Source organism: Pseudorasbora parva, chromosome 2 (assembly GCF_024679245.1).
Source record: "Pseudorasbora parva isolate DD20220531a chromosome 2, ASM2467924v1, whole genome shotgun sequence".
Lineage (NCBI taxonomy): Eukaryota > Metazoa > Chordata > Actinopteri > Cypriniformes > Gobionidae > Pseudorasbora > Pseudorasbora parva.
This window is the reverse complement of record NC_090173.1, coordinates 7,196,831-7,213,688: the sequence shown is the minus strand read 5'-3', so window position 1 is coordinate 7,213,688 and position 16,858 is coordinate 7,196,831. Positions and strand designations below refer to the sequence as shown.

At 40.4% G+C, this 16,858-nt stretch overlaps 2 protein-coding genes across 4 annotated transcripts; both read left to right on the top strand.

The window, feature by feature from the left end:
* The first annotated feature begins 946 nt into the window (after positions 1–946).
* Positions 947–10,486, top strand: LOC137091016 (transmembrane protein 184B-like). Of its 3 annotated transcripts, none has more exons than XM_067455089.1 (10): positions 947–1,098; positions 2,117–2,329; positions 3,593–3,758; positions 4,591–4,681; positions 4,758–4,833; positions 6,558–6,649; positions 6,733–6,902; positions 7,125–7,319; positions 8,179–8,205; positions 9,764–10,486. In XM_067455089.1, the coding sequence occupies exons 2-10, from the start codon at positions 2,117–2,119 to the stop codon at positions 9,955–9,957; spliced, it is 1,224 nt and encodes a 407-aa protein (XP_067311190.1). In that variant the 5' UTR covers positions 947–1,098; the 3' UTR covers positions 9,958–10,486. The 3 variants fall into 3 exon arrangements, with proteins under 3 accessions (XP_067311190.1, XP_067311207.1, XP_067311197.1); XM_067455096.1 differs by lacking the exon at positions 947–1,098 and adding an exon at positions 1,393–1,413; XM_067455106.1 differs by lacking the exon at positions 8,179–8,205.
* A 4,397-nt stretch (positions 10,487–14,883) lies between these two features.
* Positions 14,884–16,524, top strand: LOC137091082 (GTPase IMAP family member 9-like). The gene is made up of 3 exons (XM_067455213.1): positions 14,884–14,917; positions 15,467–15,502; positions 15,599–16,524. Exons 1-3 carry the CDS (start codon positions 14,884–14,886, stop codon positions 16,522–16,524), a joined length of 996 nt encoding a protein of 331 aa, XP_067311314.1.
* Positions 16,525–16,858: the final 334 nt, after the last annotated feature.

The window sequence follows — 16,858 nt, the reverse complement described above, 5'->3', positions numbered from 1 at the left end:
CAAGATGCTCTCCTATCAATATGGGCCAACATTTCTAAAGAATGCTTTCAGCACATTGTGGAATCAACGCCACGAAGAATTAAGGCAGTTCTGAAGGCGAAAGGGGGTCAAACACAGTATTAGTGTGTGTTCCTAATAATCCTTTAGGTGAGTGTGTATGGTTATTGTGGCATGTCTAGTTAAATACAAAATAAACCAATCCGACAAAAAAATAAAAGTTAGGCTTCACTATGAACCATTCCACCGACTTAAATGTGCTATTAGTATATCTCTCTTTATAAGAACGGATATTTAAGATGAAACAGCCTAGCCTATGTAAAATAGTTAACTTGAATAAGCAGTTCGTTTTGCAATGGTATTGAAGGTTTATGAAATCTATATGGTTTTAGTTTCAGTTTAGCCTATATTTGTCCTGGGATGCTTTTAAATATAATAATGACACTCGGGTGTTTTTACTTCGCTATCCGGTAAAAGACTAAAAATGCTACGGTGGAAAACTGGTTAACAGAAGTTTCCGGTATATAACTGTAATAGATCTAACCTTACATTTAATGTAATTTTACAGTAAAATATAGTTAAATTCACCGATTTTGGAAGTGAAGAAGGAACAAGTCATCGTGTAATTTACGTTGAAAACCCGTAAATTCACTGTGACGCTTCACATTTGATGTATTTTCGTTGAAATACCGGTTTCTTATTTGTTTCTACTCGGTTATGTAATCCAAGGTTTATGAAATCTGTATAGTTTTAGTTTCAGTTTAGCCTATATTTGTCCTGGGATGCTTTATAAATATAATAATGTCGGCGGTGTTTTTACTTCACTTTCCGGTACAGTTGTGCTAGTTTCAGCAATAATTCTAATTCAGTCAGGTGTGGGCTAGAAACTGTGCATTCAATGTGGCAAATGTGTATTGTGTGTTAATGACTTATTAATGAGTGTTATTATAAAGACTCGCCCCGTCTCAAGCGCGAGCGCCGCTGCGTCCTCGGTGACATCACAGGGAGTCAGCGCACGCAGGCACGCGCCGCACCGCGGAACAACATCATGCGGGATTTCACGAGCTGAGAGCTGCAGATGAGCGGGATCCACTAAATTACGTGAGTGAGTGTGAGTGTGTGTGTGTTTCACTTCGGGAGATCTAAAATCAGAATCAGCTGCGGGGGATCATCAGCGCATCCGCACGCGACGCGACGCACCGCAGCACGCGCGCATCATCACACACCAAACGCACTAGACGCGCGAGCCATTATCAGTAAAGAGACAAAAGTGTCTGGACGGTAAAGTTGCTAATCTCTGATATAATGTATAATAGTGTAGTATAATAGGCTATAACGCGCGTCGGTGATCAGATCTTCTGGAGACCATCACATCATCAATGACATCATCATCATCATCACGGAACCGGTAAACCGGTAACTGAAGAAGGCCGGATCGCTGTGTGTTTATAATGTTTAGATCTGTTCATCTCATCCTTATTAAAAAAAACTAAGAGCGACTGTTTGAAGTGAGAGCCTTTACGCGTAAAGATGGGTATATAGGGAAATATTATTGATATTACCACGTTTTTGGACCGGGTATTAGAAGTTTGTGTACCTTGTAAATATCATGGGATATAAATACGATCATGCGTCGAACAACAATTGTTAAAAATATAGCTTTCGATTGTTTTGATTTTTGTGTAGGCTATTTTGGATGCTCTTTCATTTTCAGTATTTTTTATAAATAAAGCGACTCTTTTTAAATAAAGAATATCAATAACTTAATTAAAATATTTATTGGTATTCGTTTTAATTATTAGGTACTACTGGTGACCCGGTGACATGGCAACTCTGAGACTATCCACTTCCAGGAAGACACACACGCGCACACACACACACACACACACACACACACACACACGGTTTAGATGATGTCATTGATGCTTTATCATCACTGCAGGATATTCTTACGCATCTCAAATATTACTATGGCACCAAACCTCCACATGACTGCAGGAAAGTGTTTTAGGCTCATTGTTATCATGTGACTCCATCTTTGATTTGGTTGTGGTTTGTTGTTCTTTGTGTTGACTCCACCCCCGGTGTTTAGTGAGTTCTGATTGGCTCTCGTCTGCAGATGGCTGTGCTGTGGAGGAGGGGCGTGTCTCTATTGAACGGCTCCTTGGTTGGCATGGCGCCGGGGCCCGGGGTCGTTACGGTGGCCCCTGAGGGTCACAATCGGTCGACTCCAGTGGTCGCCGTGGAGACGCCCATCTTCCTCATGACCGCGGCCGCTCAGACCATCTCTGGGATCTTCACCTGGACGGCACTGCTGCTCACCTGCCAACAGGTAACACACACACACACAAACAAACAAACAAACTCACTGACACGTGTACACACACACACACTCACAAAAACATACACTTACACGCACTCACACTGACACACACTCATAGACAGACACTCACACTCACAGACACACACACACACAAACACACACTATCACTCACACACTCACAGACACAAAGACGCTCTCACACACACACACAAACTCACTGACACATGCACACACACACACACACACACACACACAAACTCACTGACACATGCACACACACACACACTCACAAAAACATACACTTACACGCACTCACACACACACACTCACACTGACACACACTCATAGACAGGCACACACACACTCACAGACACTCACTCACAGACACTCACTCACAGACACACACTCACAGACACACACACACTCACACTCACAGACACTCACTCACAGACACACACACTCACAGACACACACACTCGCACTCACAGACACACACACTCACACTCACAGACACTCACTCACAGACACACACACTCACACTCACAGACACACACACACACACTCACACTCACAGACACACACTCATAGACAGGCACACACACTCACATTCACAGACACACACACACACTCACAGGCACACACACTCGCACTCACAGACACACACACTCACAGGCTCACACACACACTTACTCACTCACTGATTCACACACACGCACAAACACAGACGCGCACACACACACATAGAGACACACACACACTTTTATCATTACTGCATAAATACAGCATAAAGTGTGTATTGCCTTATATTTTCTATCATACTATCATTTATATTGTGTTTTCTATTAATTAAACTTCTGTTATGATATGCGATGGATGATTACGTTGCTTTGATGATTTGCAGTAAAACATGATAATTCATGATTTATTTATTGTAACACAACAGACATAAACGAGAATGAGGAGCAGTTGCTCTGGCAACAGGTGGCATGATATCAGAGAGTAGAGGTGGTTGCATAGCAACTGCATTCAGAACTCCATCTGCAGTGTGTGACACACACACACACACACACACACACACACACACACACACACACACACACAGTGATAAAAGCGTCACCTGCTCCACTGACACACAAACACACACAAGCGTTTATCTTTCATTCACACGTGTTTGACTTGCATATGATACTCTTATATAAAATGACGCTGTTCTTCTTCTCAGATTAAATGTGTAATATGGGGGATCATGACGTGTGTGTGTGTGTGTGTCAGATCTACATGCACCTGAGTAACTATAACACCCCTAACGAGCAGCGGCACATCGTGCGCATCCTCTTCATCGTGCCCATCTACGCCTTCGACTCGTGGCTCAGTCTGCTCTTCTTCACCAACGAGGAGTACTACGTGTACTTCGACACCGTCCGCGACTGCTACGAAGGTCAGACTCACCTGTGTGTGTGTGTGTGTGTGTGTGTGTGTGTGTATGTTCCTCCTGCAGCAGGAGAACCAGAGGACACTGGCCTGCTAGAACGACAGACCGACATTACAGACATTGATCTGAGCTCCGACAGAAGTGTGTGTGTGTGTGTGTGTGTGTGTGTGTGGCCTTTTCAACTTCTGTTCTAACTAATACTCAGAACTGATTATGGGTTGTACTGACCCTATCAGAAGAAAACACACCTTCAGCTGAATTATTATGAGTGTTATTATCTGCTCTACTGCTCAAATGCGTTGCATAATTGATGAAGTTTGCGCCATTACACTGTTAATAACATCCTGCTGATCACTGTACAGCTGCTTTAAAACTGCAGGGTGTGTGTGTGTGTGTGTGTGTGTGTGTGTGTGTGTGTGTGTGTGTGTGTGTGTGTGTGTGTGTGTGTGTGTGTGTGTGTGAGTGTGAGATGTCGAGGTGATAAATCAGCGTGGAGGAGGAGTGTGATGTTGAGATGATGGTCAGGTCCAGACCTGTTCAAATACAGAGGGAATGAGATTCTCTCTCACTGCTCAGTTATGCTGTGGTTAATATTAGCTGTGTCTCTCTCTGGTGTGTCTCCTAAAAGTCCTCAGGAGAAATAACAGAGTCTAGAGCTGTAAGAGGACCTTTGAGCAGCTTTGAGTTTATGTTGAGATCTCAGACTTTAGGGATCTTTAGCGAATCTGAGCACAGTCTCTGTCTCAGTTGGAGAATGAATTGTGAAATGGTGATTTGTATTTTCTGTGCTGATTCTCTCTCTTTCTTTGTGTGTGTGTGTGTGTGTGTGTTTCTGCAGCGTTCGTGATCTATAACTTCTTGAGTTTGTGTTATGAGTATCTGGGCGGCGAGAGCGCCATCATGGCCGAGATCAGAGGGAAACCCATCCAGTGAGTTCAGTGACTCTCAGTTTCTCTGGCACATGTCTGATCAGCTGGTCTGAAGTGAGTGTGTGTGTTTGTTCAGGTCCAGTTGTGTTTACGGCACTTGTTGTCTGTGGGGCAGAACTTACTCCATTGGCTTCCTGCGCTTCTGCAAACAGGTAACACACACACACACACACACACACACACACACACACATATATGCACACATACACACACATATATACACACACATAATATATAATATATAAACACACACACACGTGTTTCTCAATGACAAATAAAGACAATTTTTGTGCCAAGTTTTGGCGAATACAGCCTGTTAGATTATGTATAATATATGTACAGTAGTGGAAAAGTCTGGCCTACCCTTTAACCAAATAATAATCAATGTGCCAAAGATTTCGTAGGCATATTGCATATTGCATGTGTTTGGAGTCGATTGTTTTATTCGTGATTACACTATGAAACATGCCAAATTGTTTGACATTATTTCTGGCTGTCATACAAACAAATTACAAACCCAATTTCAAAAAAGTTGGGACACTGGACAAATTGTGAATAAAAACAGAATGCATGTGGAAGTTTCAAATTTCAATATTTTATTCAGAATACAACATAGATGACAAATCAAATATTTAAACTGAGAAAACGTATCATTGTAAGGCAAAAAAAAAGTTGATTTTAAATTTCATGGCATCAACACATCTCTAAAAAGTTGGGCCAAAGCCATGTTTCCCCCTGTGTGTCATCCCCTCTTCTTTTTATATCAGTCTGCAAATGTCTGGGGACTGAGGAGACAAGTTGCTCAAGTTTAGGAATAGGAATGTTGTCCCATTCTTGTCTAATACAGGCTTCTAGCTGCTCAACTGTCTTAGGTCTTCTTTGTCGCATCTTCCTCTTTATGATGCGCAAAATGTTTTCTATGGGTGAAAGATCTGGACTGCAGGCTGGCCATTTCAGTTGCCGGATCCTTCTTCCACACAGCCATGATGTTGTAACTGATGCAGTATGTGGTCTGGCCTTGTAATGTTGGAAAATGCAAAGTCTTCCCTGAAAGAGACAACGTCTGGATGAGAGCATATGTTGTTCTAGAACTTTGTATTACCGTTAAGCATTGATGGAGCCTTTCCAGATGTGTAAGCTGCCCATGCCAAACGCACTCTTGCAACCCCAAACCATCAGAGATGCAGGCTTCTGAACTGAGCGCTGAGAACAACTTGGGTTGTCCTTGTCCTCTTTAGTCTGGATGACATGGTGTCCCAGTTTTACAAAAATAACTTCAAATTTAGTTTCTTCTGACCACAGAACAGTTTTGCACTTTAGCACAGTCCATTTTAAATGAGCAATGAGTTTGACAACTGACCTTGCAGCAAATAATAAAAAAATATAAATTATTTTAATTATTTTATAATCTTTTGCGCTCTAGTGGTTAACAAACAGAACAGCATGTATTGCGGAAGAACATTGCAGCTGGATTTACTTCTCTGTCTATGGCGAGTTACTCGGGTACCGTGCTCCTCCGCAGCGATGCTGACCCGATCCAGTCTAAAATAGTCCCAATATCAACACTTATTATAAGAGTACCATAAGACACAAACACGGTCTGGATTCATGTTGTACATTCTCATGATATAATTTTTGTAAATCTTGAACACAAAAAAAGTTTTAGTACAGCAGCTTTAAATAAAAGTTCACCAACTATGTTTTTGTTTTTCTTAAACTTCATGATCTAAAGGGAAAGAGTTAATTATTTTTGTTGAACCGTTTCATTCCGTGATGGTTCACTGTTGGGCTGATAACAGATCTCTCTCCTGTATGAATTTTGAAAATGAGTTTTTGAATAAGAGTGTGTGTGTGTGTGTGTGTGTGTGTGTCTCAGGCGACGCTGCAGTTCTGTGTGGTGAAGCCGCTGATGGCCATGATCACCGTGATCCTTCAGGCCTTCGGGAAATACAGAGACGGAGACTTCAAGTGTGTGCATTCATATCAGCCATCACACACACACACACAGATGCCAGTAACGGTTTTATTAAAGCATCTCTGTCTCTCTCCAGCGCGGCCAGCGGTTATTTATACGTGACGATCATCTACAATGTGTCGGTCAGTCTCTCTCTCTACGCTCTCTTCCTCTTCTACTTCGCCACTCGAGATCTGTTGGAGCCGTACGGCCCCATGCTAAAGTTCCTCATGGTCAAATCCGTCATCTTCCTCTCCTTCTGGCAGGGTGAGTCTTCCTCATTCACCACATCTCCACCACAGCCCTGTGATCTGAAGGCTGATTTGGGGTTTACGTCCTGAATAACAGGAGTTAGTTGCGATTAATCGCGAGTTACCTCATGACAATCATGTGATTAATCGCGATTAAATATTTGAATCGATTGACAGCCCTAGTTATATAAAACTGTGTGTGTGTGTGTGTGTGTGTGTGTGTGTGTGTGTGATGTAGGGATGCTGTTGGCGATTCTGGAGAAGTGCGGAGCGATTCCTCGCATCAACTCTCCTGAGGTCAGTGTGGGGGAGGGGACAGTTGCCGCCGGTTACCAGAACTTCATCATCTGCATCGAGATGTTTTTCGCCGCTCTGGCGCTCAGACACGCGTTCACATACAAGGTCTACCTGGACAAGAGACTCGACATACAGGGTAACAATCACAACATCACTGCACAGCCAATCACTGCGCAGGAAATACAGATCAAACATCCAGCTCTGGATATACGATCAGCGTTAAATAAATACAGGAGTACAGGACTGTTGTGTGATCAAACCACATTAATATGTGCAGAAGCATGCCCGGTCACATTAGATATAGTTTTTAATGATAAATTAAGCCAAAGGCTGCATGTCCATCAAGTGAGCGCTTTATCATTTTCTCATCGCAACGCTCTTTTCAGTGTAGACTCTTTGCTTGTGATGAATATCTGCAGAAGTGTTACTAGCGTCTAATTTCACAGGTAGTTTGTTTCTGTATTGATTCTGTAAAAAATTGCCGATACAATGTAAAGTATTTGCTCTGGGTCTTGTTTTAAATGATTTTGTTCCGTTATTATGCTGCTTGTTTTCATCTGTGGGATGAATGCTGAATGCCGTGTTTTACTCAAAGTTTTTCTTCAACTCTCGGCAAGCAGTAAAAAACGAGCACTCGACGTTTGAGCGTGAAATACTCGCTCAGCACCTCGATACGCTCATGGCTTTCAAAATACGCGGTGCTCCCTTTGAAACCAATGGAATACGCCAGCCAGACGCATGAAAAAACGATTTGGTGGACACTACAATTCTGATTCAGTTTAATTCCCATTCTTTTGAGTGCAGTTGTGAGTTACTTTCGCTCAGATAAAAACTATTTATTTTGCTGATTTAGCACACTTATAAAGCTGAAATACGTGTACGTCTCAGACTCTGAATGTTTCTGAACTGATCTTCCTCTTTTTCTCCCTCACTCTTGGGTCTGTTTCCACTTCTTCCGCCTCTGTATTTTCTGTCCATCTCTGTCTCTCTCTCAGGTTGTGTTCCTGTCTATGGCCAGTATGGTAGGTTTAATGTGTACTTTATCTTCCATGTGAACATAACAGACTTTAATTCATGTGCTGTGTGTCTATAGAGGAAAACTTTCATTTTAATTAAGTTGTTAACAATACATTCATTGTGTTGAATATGATCACATGTTGTTCATTTGTCCATTTCCAGATGTTTGTCCTGTTAAATGCTCAATAGTGTGAGATCTATCCTTAAACGTACTAAATATTAGCAATAAGTGTTTTTCGATAGAATGTTCCCAATCAGGAAAAAACATTGTTTACTAACTTTTTTTGACAGTTTTACCAAATAATGAGTGTAATTGTTAAATATTATGGCTGATATTATTTACCGTTGATGAATCGCACTGGGTATTGAACTCAAGGGCTTTGGATTGTGGGATACGGTTCACATTCACATTTATTCATTTAGTAGATGCTTTTATCCAAAATAACTTAAAAATGAGAAATACAACAAGCTATTCATCCCAAATGAGGCAATAAAATACTAATACAGGTTTCAGATCATTTGTGTTCAAGCTAGAACTGGGAACAGTCCACTGTATCCTTCTTCAGACATTATTAGAAAGTTTCTTTTGAATGTTCTCGGAACATTCTGTAACAAGTTTAACATTTAAAAACGTTATACTAAGTGGCTGTTGAATGCTCGAATCTGATTGGTTTATGTATGTTCTATAGTATAAGCTTGTTATAATTTGAGTGGGATTGGTGGATTTCCATGGGAAATTTGAGCATGTATTTGAAAAAAAAAGTCACATCTGTATACATAAAGAAGGAGTCCGGTTAGTATCGCATGTGAGGATGCTGCAGGTGGCGGATCATTTACAGCTGTCAGTTTACATCATTTACATCGTCAGTTACAACTGGAGACTACAGAAACTGAAATCTACAGTTAATGCTAATACACACTAAATACATGCAGTGACACAATGCTGATGTCGTTAACATTAACAATTTGAGAACAAAGTATAATAATAATAATAATAATTAACATGGTGTGATGTGAGCTAAGCGATCATTAGATTTAATCACTGTTGGTAGAGCGATTCATTGTTCAATTATTTATGCTTTTTTTCTCAGTTAATAATAATTTGTTTGATTTAGATTCATCCGCGCTGAGAAGTCGTGCTGATGCACAACACACGTAAAGATGATAATTCCACAAATAACTGCAATCGCAGGTTTCAAACCGAGATGGCGACAAAGAGGCAAAACTTGCTCAAAAAATTCCATAAATATTGTTTTTGTGCTAATGTTTTGAGAACTGTAATAAAGAGCTGATCACATTGAACAAACATTCTATCAACATTACTGGAAGAACATTTGCTCATAACTTTGAGAGAACCTTGACACAACGTTAGTGTTTACAGTAGTGTGTGTCAAATGCAGTAGGTCATCCAGGTATTGTAAACTGTGCATGAGTGTAGTATATACTGCAGTAGAGTAGCATGGTGAAATGTTCTAGCCATGCTTTTGTCAATCTATTGTTTATTTGATTTTCCCCATTTTTGTGTTTTAATGGGAAATCTGTGTGTGTGTGTCTCTCTCTCAGGTCGCTGTGCTCCCATGAGCATCTCCAGCAGTCTGAAGGAGACGATGAACCCGGGAGACATGCTCCAGGACGCCATCCATAACTTCTCCCCGGCGTATCAGCAGTACACACAGCAGAGCCGAGCCGAGCCGCTGAGCCGCTCCAACAGCAGTAATGAGAAAACCCTCCTGCTCAGCTCCGACGACGAGTTCTGACGCCACACACACACACACACACCCTGGAGAGCGGAGGATCATGAGGAAGTCATCAGAGACCTTCAGACCGCGCTCACACATATACAGATCCCGCGCTTATATAGCAAACGTAAGACTTACAAATACACACCGGTGAATTCAAATTCGAATCAGATTTTCTAAATGAAATGTTTAAGAATTTGAATAAAAGGTATATTAATTTAAAAGTGCACATTTCCAGACTTGCCTTGCGCTTCACAGATTGAGAATCAGTGGTTTAATCGAATTATCGAATCACTCACTACTGAGGGTTTATCAGCGGCCGGATCCAGACAGATGATTATGAGTCATAATGATGTGCCATATATACACACAAACACTCTTCTCGGCACTTTCGACGTGTGTGTTTCAGGGTAACGGGAAGATTTATTTACATGAAGTATCTAGAGATTATAAACTGCTGCATAATAAACCACAGGAGCAATTAGTTCATAACTTAAATGCCTTAAACATGTTACACACACACACACACACACACACACACACACACTCATGTGATTGGCTGGACTGAAAACTGTACTGTAGGAAATACCTGCAGTTTTGATTGAAGCAATGCAGTTTGCATTTTTATTATTGCCGTTGTTCTTTCTTTCTTTCTTTCTTTCTTTCTTTCTTTCTTTCTTTCTTTCTTTCTTTCTTTCTTTCTTTCTCTCACTCTCCTTGAGTAAATGAGACTCTAGCAGAGACTGAAATCTCTTCTCATATGGATGTTAAGATGAGTGAGATACAGAATAAACCTCATCTGATGTTGGGTTTCCTCTATAATTGTCCTCTCTAATTATCTTTTAAGACTATTAAATTAATTGGAATAGGCAGTGTGCGTGTTAAATCTTGTTTGTTCTAATTGCTGATCTGTTTAGAACGAAGAGCAGTGAATGGTCAGTTTCTCCATAGATTATTGTCTGAGAAGGAAGAATTTCCCACTATTGAAGTTGAGTTTATACCATCTCAGTTAGATTTACTTCTAAATCATTAACGTTAAAAACAAATACATGGACAAGGACAAACACTCACCTTTATAAAATCATTTGATTAAGAAATAAATAACCATATAGCTTGTACTGCAGCTGAGATTGTCTGTTGTTTTAAAATCTCAATTGTATTGGCATTAATTGTCATCAATCTGTACACAAACCCGCTAGGTGCAGTTTTGGTAAGACAATACCCAAACAACTGTATAATGTAAACTGTAAATTTGGTAACAATGCATTTATTAATCAGCCAAAACTAATTTTGGCGTGCATTTGATACGCTGTTTTCGCGTGCATATGATATGCACTTTATGGCGTATTATACATACGAACCCCCCACCCCACTACCCTAAGAGAGCGTATACACGTCATTAAGAGCGTATCATATGCACGCCAAAATGAGTTTTGGCTATACATTCCACGATGTTGCACACTCGTACTATTTATACGCATTTATGTGTGATCGGGGTGCAATTTTCCAAATTGAATATTATTTAATGGACCTGAGCTAACATAAACCAACAATAAACTGTTTTTTCATTATTTTTTTTATTATCATTAATTAAAAACTGTACCACGTGTATTGCTCATTTTCAGTTAATGCTCATGTTAACTAATGGGATTGTAAAGTGTTACCAAGCATAATAACATCATGCACTCGGCTTCTGGGTTCACATGATTTAAATATCAGTTCATATAATTTGTGTTTAGTAGTTCATCTGGCAGAAAGTAAAGCTCAAATCAGCCACAAAATGCGTGTTCATGCGTTTGTTTCTGAAGTGTTTCTGGGAGAACTTCAGAATCTGTCCTTTGTGCTTTAAAGTTTCCAAAGGAGGGCGCAGGAGAGTTTTTCTTCTAGAGGTGCTCGGTTGACTTTCGGTTTAGAAACCTAAGAGAGCTGCTGATATAATGGCACATAGTGCATGTCAAATTTGAACTTAGCAAACAGAGATATGTGTGCTAGCATGTTTCTTCACTTATCAACAAGGATTACCTGTTATTGACACCGGATAATCTCACTGAACCACTAAACCTTTTTCTCTCAAGTTGTTTACTGTTGTGCATGACTGTGTTGTTTACCAATGCCTTCCCTTTTCCCTACCCCATTCGTTTCGCGGGTCTCGATTCTCTTTTGGTTGGAGGGGTAGGGGTAAGGAGAAGGGCCAGACAGCCCTAAAAATGAAGGGGTATGATGAATGTCCAACATGGCTGCCCAAGGGGCAACGGAACCCTATACGTAGTTTAAAGGTGCACTATGTAGTATTTTTGCAGTAAAATATCCAAAAACCACTAGGCCGGTGTTATATATTTTGTTCAGTTGTGTACTTATATCCCAAATGTTTCCAACTATTTGTAAATTGTGAGAAAATTGCTATTTTAACTAAGGACCGGGACGTGTCAGCATAGCGTTTGAGGGAGTCACCTGTCAATCGCGTCATATCTGCGCTACCCTCGGTTTCGGCTTTTATTTGGCAGGAGCGCTTTACTCTTAGCAGTGTGAACAACTGAACGCATGGAGTGACGTCATAACATCGTTTTAAACACACTTAAATGTATCTAATATGATAAACAGAGCTCCATTACCTCAAAATCATAACCGGAAGAGCGGATCTGTGCAGGCGCCCGGCGACTGTGTCCCGTCCCGTCATAATAAAAGTCCCGGTATTCGAACCCGGTACATGAACGTGATTTCTGCCTGAGTCCTATTTTCCACCGGCTGTGAGGTGAAGACCACATCTCCCAAGATGATGCGCTCACACTTTGCATCATCAAACTACGCATTTGTTTTGAATAGGCGCCCTCCAGTGGACGGAAAGCTGCATAGTGCACCTTTAATGACAAGTCATAATTTGTTTTGTAAGGCCTACATATCGTATGTTCATATTTAACTGTTGTGTTCTTCAAAACAAAAACAAAAAAATGAAAATTTTGTCACACCATCTGACTTTTAACCACTTATTTTGGTAAAAAAAATAGCTGCAATTATCCACACAACTGAGACGACTACAGCTAAAGATGGCATCTTGGAAGTGTTTGATAAACATCAGCGCAACTCCTGTGACAACGGAGTTAGGGGATATCTCGATATTTCATGGGGATAGGATGGGGTAGGCATAGGGGAATAACATGGGTATTTTTTTATGTGTGTTATTTATTTAATTGATTGATTTAATGTTCATTTATATGACTTTGAGTTTGCTGTGCAATGAAATAATGCATGTTTGTTGACCATGTGAATTAATTGAATGGGTGTATTTCGCTGAAACCTAGTGCTGAATGTTACCCTGTTTGGTTTGGTCTTAGTCTTTTATAAATTAACTTTGGTAACGCTTTAGATTACGGCCCGGAAAGTACTGCATAATTAAAGTGAATTTACAGCCTAACTTTCGGTAATTATAGTGTAACTATAAAGTAAGTATGTGTAGGTATAAGAGAACAATATGTAATATTGGGGGAATAAAGGGGTAACTATCTAGCCTGACAAGTCAGACCCACATCAAGATGTTTGGTCTGGAAACTCACCATTGACGGCTCAATCCGAGGGGCGGATAAACGGTTGTCTTTCAAACTCCCTCTGCACGCGATAGGATAGCGCTACACCAACCAGAGCAACGAAGGTGAAGCAGAGCTCGCTGACTGATTAAACATTCACCGTATCCGGTCGGCTAAACTCCGAACACATCTTCCCTTTTTAAGAATGACTTCAGTGCCGCTCTTTGTTCTTTTCTCAGAGAAAAGCTTAACTCCAAGTCTTCCAGAGTCGCGGTCAAAGCTGATTTGAAAGACCGCCGTTCGCCAGTTTCTGTGTTTACTGGAAGCACGCAAACGCAACTCGGCCGTCGTCATTATGGCCCCGCCCACCGACTCTATACACGATGTGATTGGCCCGTCCAGAGTGACAGGAACACAGCTCAGAAGGGTATTGAGAGTTCCTAGACGACACTTGCGGGCAGATTAAATTTGCTGCCGCTAGGGTGCGTCTAGATTTCTAGGCTAGTAACTATCAGGAAAGTAAAAAAGTATTTTTTAATTAGGGGGTAATTATCCGTGTAGTTACGGGGTAAGTAGGCTATGAATGTGTGGGCTGTAAATTAAAGTGGCTCTTGTTTCCCCTCTTGAATTTAAAGTAATGCTGTAAATTCACTTTAATTATGCAGTACTTTCCGGGCCGTAATCTAAAGCGTACCGTTCAATTACAGCAAATTATCATACATTTCAAATATGCTCAGTTTAATTGTACATCTTGTACAAGTTTTTCTTAGTACTTGGGTGTTTTCTTGGTTATTGAGCCTGTAAATGTGCTCGGGGTTTTTGTTACAATACCATTTTGCTAAATCAGTTAAACAAATAAATAAATCATGAGGAACTTGGAAGCATGCCCCGGAATATTTTGGTAAACAACAATATATGATTTTTAGTGATAAATAATAAATAATCGTATCTAACACAAACGTTGATTTTTGTATGTGTAGCCTACACATAGCCTGTTTTGTGTGTGTGTGTGTGTGTGTGTGTGTGTGTGTGTGTGTGTGTGTGTGTGTGTGTGTGTGTGTGTGTGTGTGTGTGTGTGTGTGTGTGTGTGTGTGTGTGTAATATGTAAAAATACATACAACAACTTATATGCAAGATGCAATTGAATTTGACAGCACATTATTTTATACTAGCCTAATTATTATATTCTGATATGAGGGTGCAAAACAATAAATCGAACCTCTATTGCTCACGACATAGCTTTATATAAGTTAACCCATATTTTACGTTACTATCCTTGTAATCATACACTCACGGGCTATAATAAAAAAGCAGAAATGGTTGTTTTTGTGGCTTTCTATGGATTGTGACTTCTTCCGGTGTTCGCAGTGGAGAGATTCTCCATTACCTGCGCGGGCGCGGCGATCTGCTCTAAATCTGAATCATGTCGTCCTCAAGCCCCACAACAGAGGCCAGAGGTACGTTTTCTGCCTTTAAGAAGAATCTGAGATTAACTTTGATGGAAATAATTGTACATCTTAGCACAGATACTTGTGTATTTTGTCCAGAGTTTTCCGCTTTTACTTTCGGTTTGTACGAAAAGTGCTGTTTACATCGGCATCTGAAACTAAACTAGCCTGCTTTTATTTTAGAGTCCCGTCATCGTTGGTTCCATTTCATAATGTCAGTTTGTCACTGTAATTTAATTTCCCTTCAAAGTAATAATAAAAATGTAAAAACAAGTATGGTTGAAAAATTACAGAAATATGGCTACTATCAGTTGCTTAACGTTCGTTCGATTGAGAGTTGAGCGGGCCTAAATCTGGACTTTTCACTCTTGAAACTGTTGAGAAACCTAAAGTAAAAAGACTACAGGAAATGTTATAATCACTGGTGTTGTATGGGTTATTTAATATAGAAAATACCCAATTGTCTTCAATCAGGCAGCTTGGTCAGTTTTAGCAAAATAACTTGCAAAATAAAAAGTGAATGTAATTATTCTTTTTTTCTTTTCTTTTCTTTTATAGGCAGAAGGGGGAGTTTTGGAATCCATCCTCCAAATAGTGAGTATACAGAGAATGCTTTCCCCCTTTTTAAAACTGTATGACCCATTGTCTATTTTAGATTGTGTGAATTTTTAATCATCTCGCCTTTTTCAGTGTCCTTGAGAAGGATGGTGCTTGTAGGAAAGACTGGAGCAGGTAAAAGCTCTTCTGGAAACACCATCCTGGGAAGAAAAGTCTTCAGAGCTGCTAAAAGTGGTTCATCTGTGACTAAAGAGTGCTGGAAGAAGTATGCAGAAGTGGCTGAGAGAGAAATTACTCTGGTAGATACTCCAGGTCTGTTTGACACAGATGTTACAGAGGAGTATCTGAAACAGGAGATCAGTAAGTGTATAAACATGACGGCCCCTGGACCTCACGCCATCATCCTGGTCATTAAAGTGGGTCCGTTCACTGAAGAAGAGAAGATGTCTGTGGAGAAGATCAGAGCTATATTCGGACAAGAAGCAGATAAACACACAATCGTCCTCTTCACTCACGGTGATGAACTGACCGGCACTATTGAAGAATACGTCAGTGAAGCTGGTGAGGATCTTAGAGAAATCCTGAGTCTCTGTGGAGGAAGATTTCACATCTTCAACAATAAAGACATGGAGGATCGTAATCAAGTTGTGGAGCTTCTGGAGAAAGTGGATGACATGGTCGCTGCTAATGGAGGTGAATATTACACCAGTGACTCTTACCAGGATGTGGAGCTCATGCTGAAGACCAAAGAAGAGGAACTAAGACGAGAATATGAGAAGAAACTACAAGAGAAAGAAAGAAATCTGGAGTCAAGATTTGCTGAAGAAAAGAGGAAACTACAGGAGAAAATAAAGACTCTAACAGCATCTGATCAGGAGAAAGAAAAGACGATCAAAGAGCTGGAACGACTGAACCAGAGGAACATGAACAAATTGACCGAGTACAAGCGATATTATGAAGCAAAGCTCAGCGAGGCCAGACTAGAAGCACAACTCACTCATATTAATGAGAGAAAAATGATGGAGATCTTTACTAAGTTACAAAGTCTACAACTCTAATGACTGATTTCATGTTGTAAAATGTTCATATGTCTGTTAAAACCTTTTGGACCACACGGTCTGTATCATTTTATGACTGATATTAGGGGAAACCGGGGATGGTTTGACCTTTCTGATATCTTTGAGTACTTTTAAGCCAGTGTGTTCAAAATGTGATTCAAACTAGTTACAAGTGTCTGCTATTAAATGAGATAACTATTATCTCTGCAACACAAACAGAAAATGGTTTCGTTTCAAACAGGAGGAGTGAAATGTTACAATTCACCCCATAGTCTGGGTTAGTTGGAACATACCCTGGGGTGAGATGTAACATTATAATATCCACCGGGGTGAA

Excerpts from the sequence above, each read along its gene's own strand:
- LOC137091016 (XM_067455089.1), top strand. The coding sequence starts at position 2,117 with ATGGCTGTGCTGTGGAGGAGGGGCGTGTCTCTATTGAACGGCTCCTTG. Across the intron at positions 3,759-4,590 it reads CGTCCGCGACTGCTACGAAG|CGTTCGTGATCTATAACTTC; the intron begins GTCAGACTCACC and ends GTGTTTCTGCAG. Across the intron at positions 6,650-6,732 it reads TACAGAGACGGAGACTTCAA|CGCGGCCAGCGGTTATTTAT; the intron begins GTGTGTGCATTC and ends GTCTCTCTCCAG.
- LOC137091082 (XM_067455213.1), top strand. The coding sequence starts at position 14,884 with ATGTCGTCCTCAAGCCCCACAACAGAGGCCAGAG. Across the intron at positions 14,918-15,466 it reads CCCCACAACAGAGGCCAGAG|GCAGAAGGGGGAGTTTTGGA; the intron begins GTACGTTTTCTG and ends TTTCTTTTATAG. Across the intron at positions 15,503-15,598 it reads TGGAATCCATCCTCCAAATA|TGTCCTTGAGAAGGATGGTG; the intron begins GTGAGTATACAG and ends CGCCTTTTTCAG.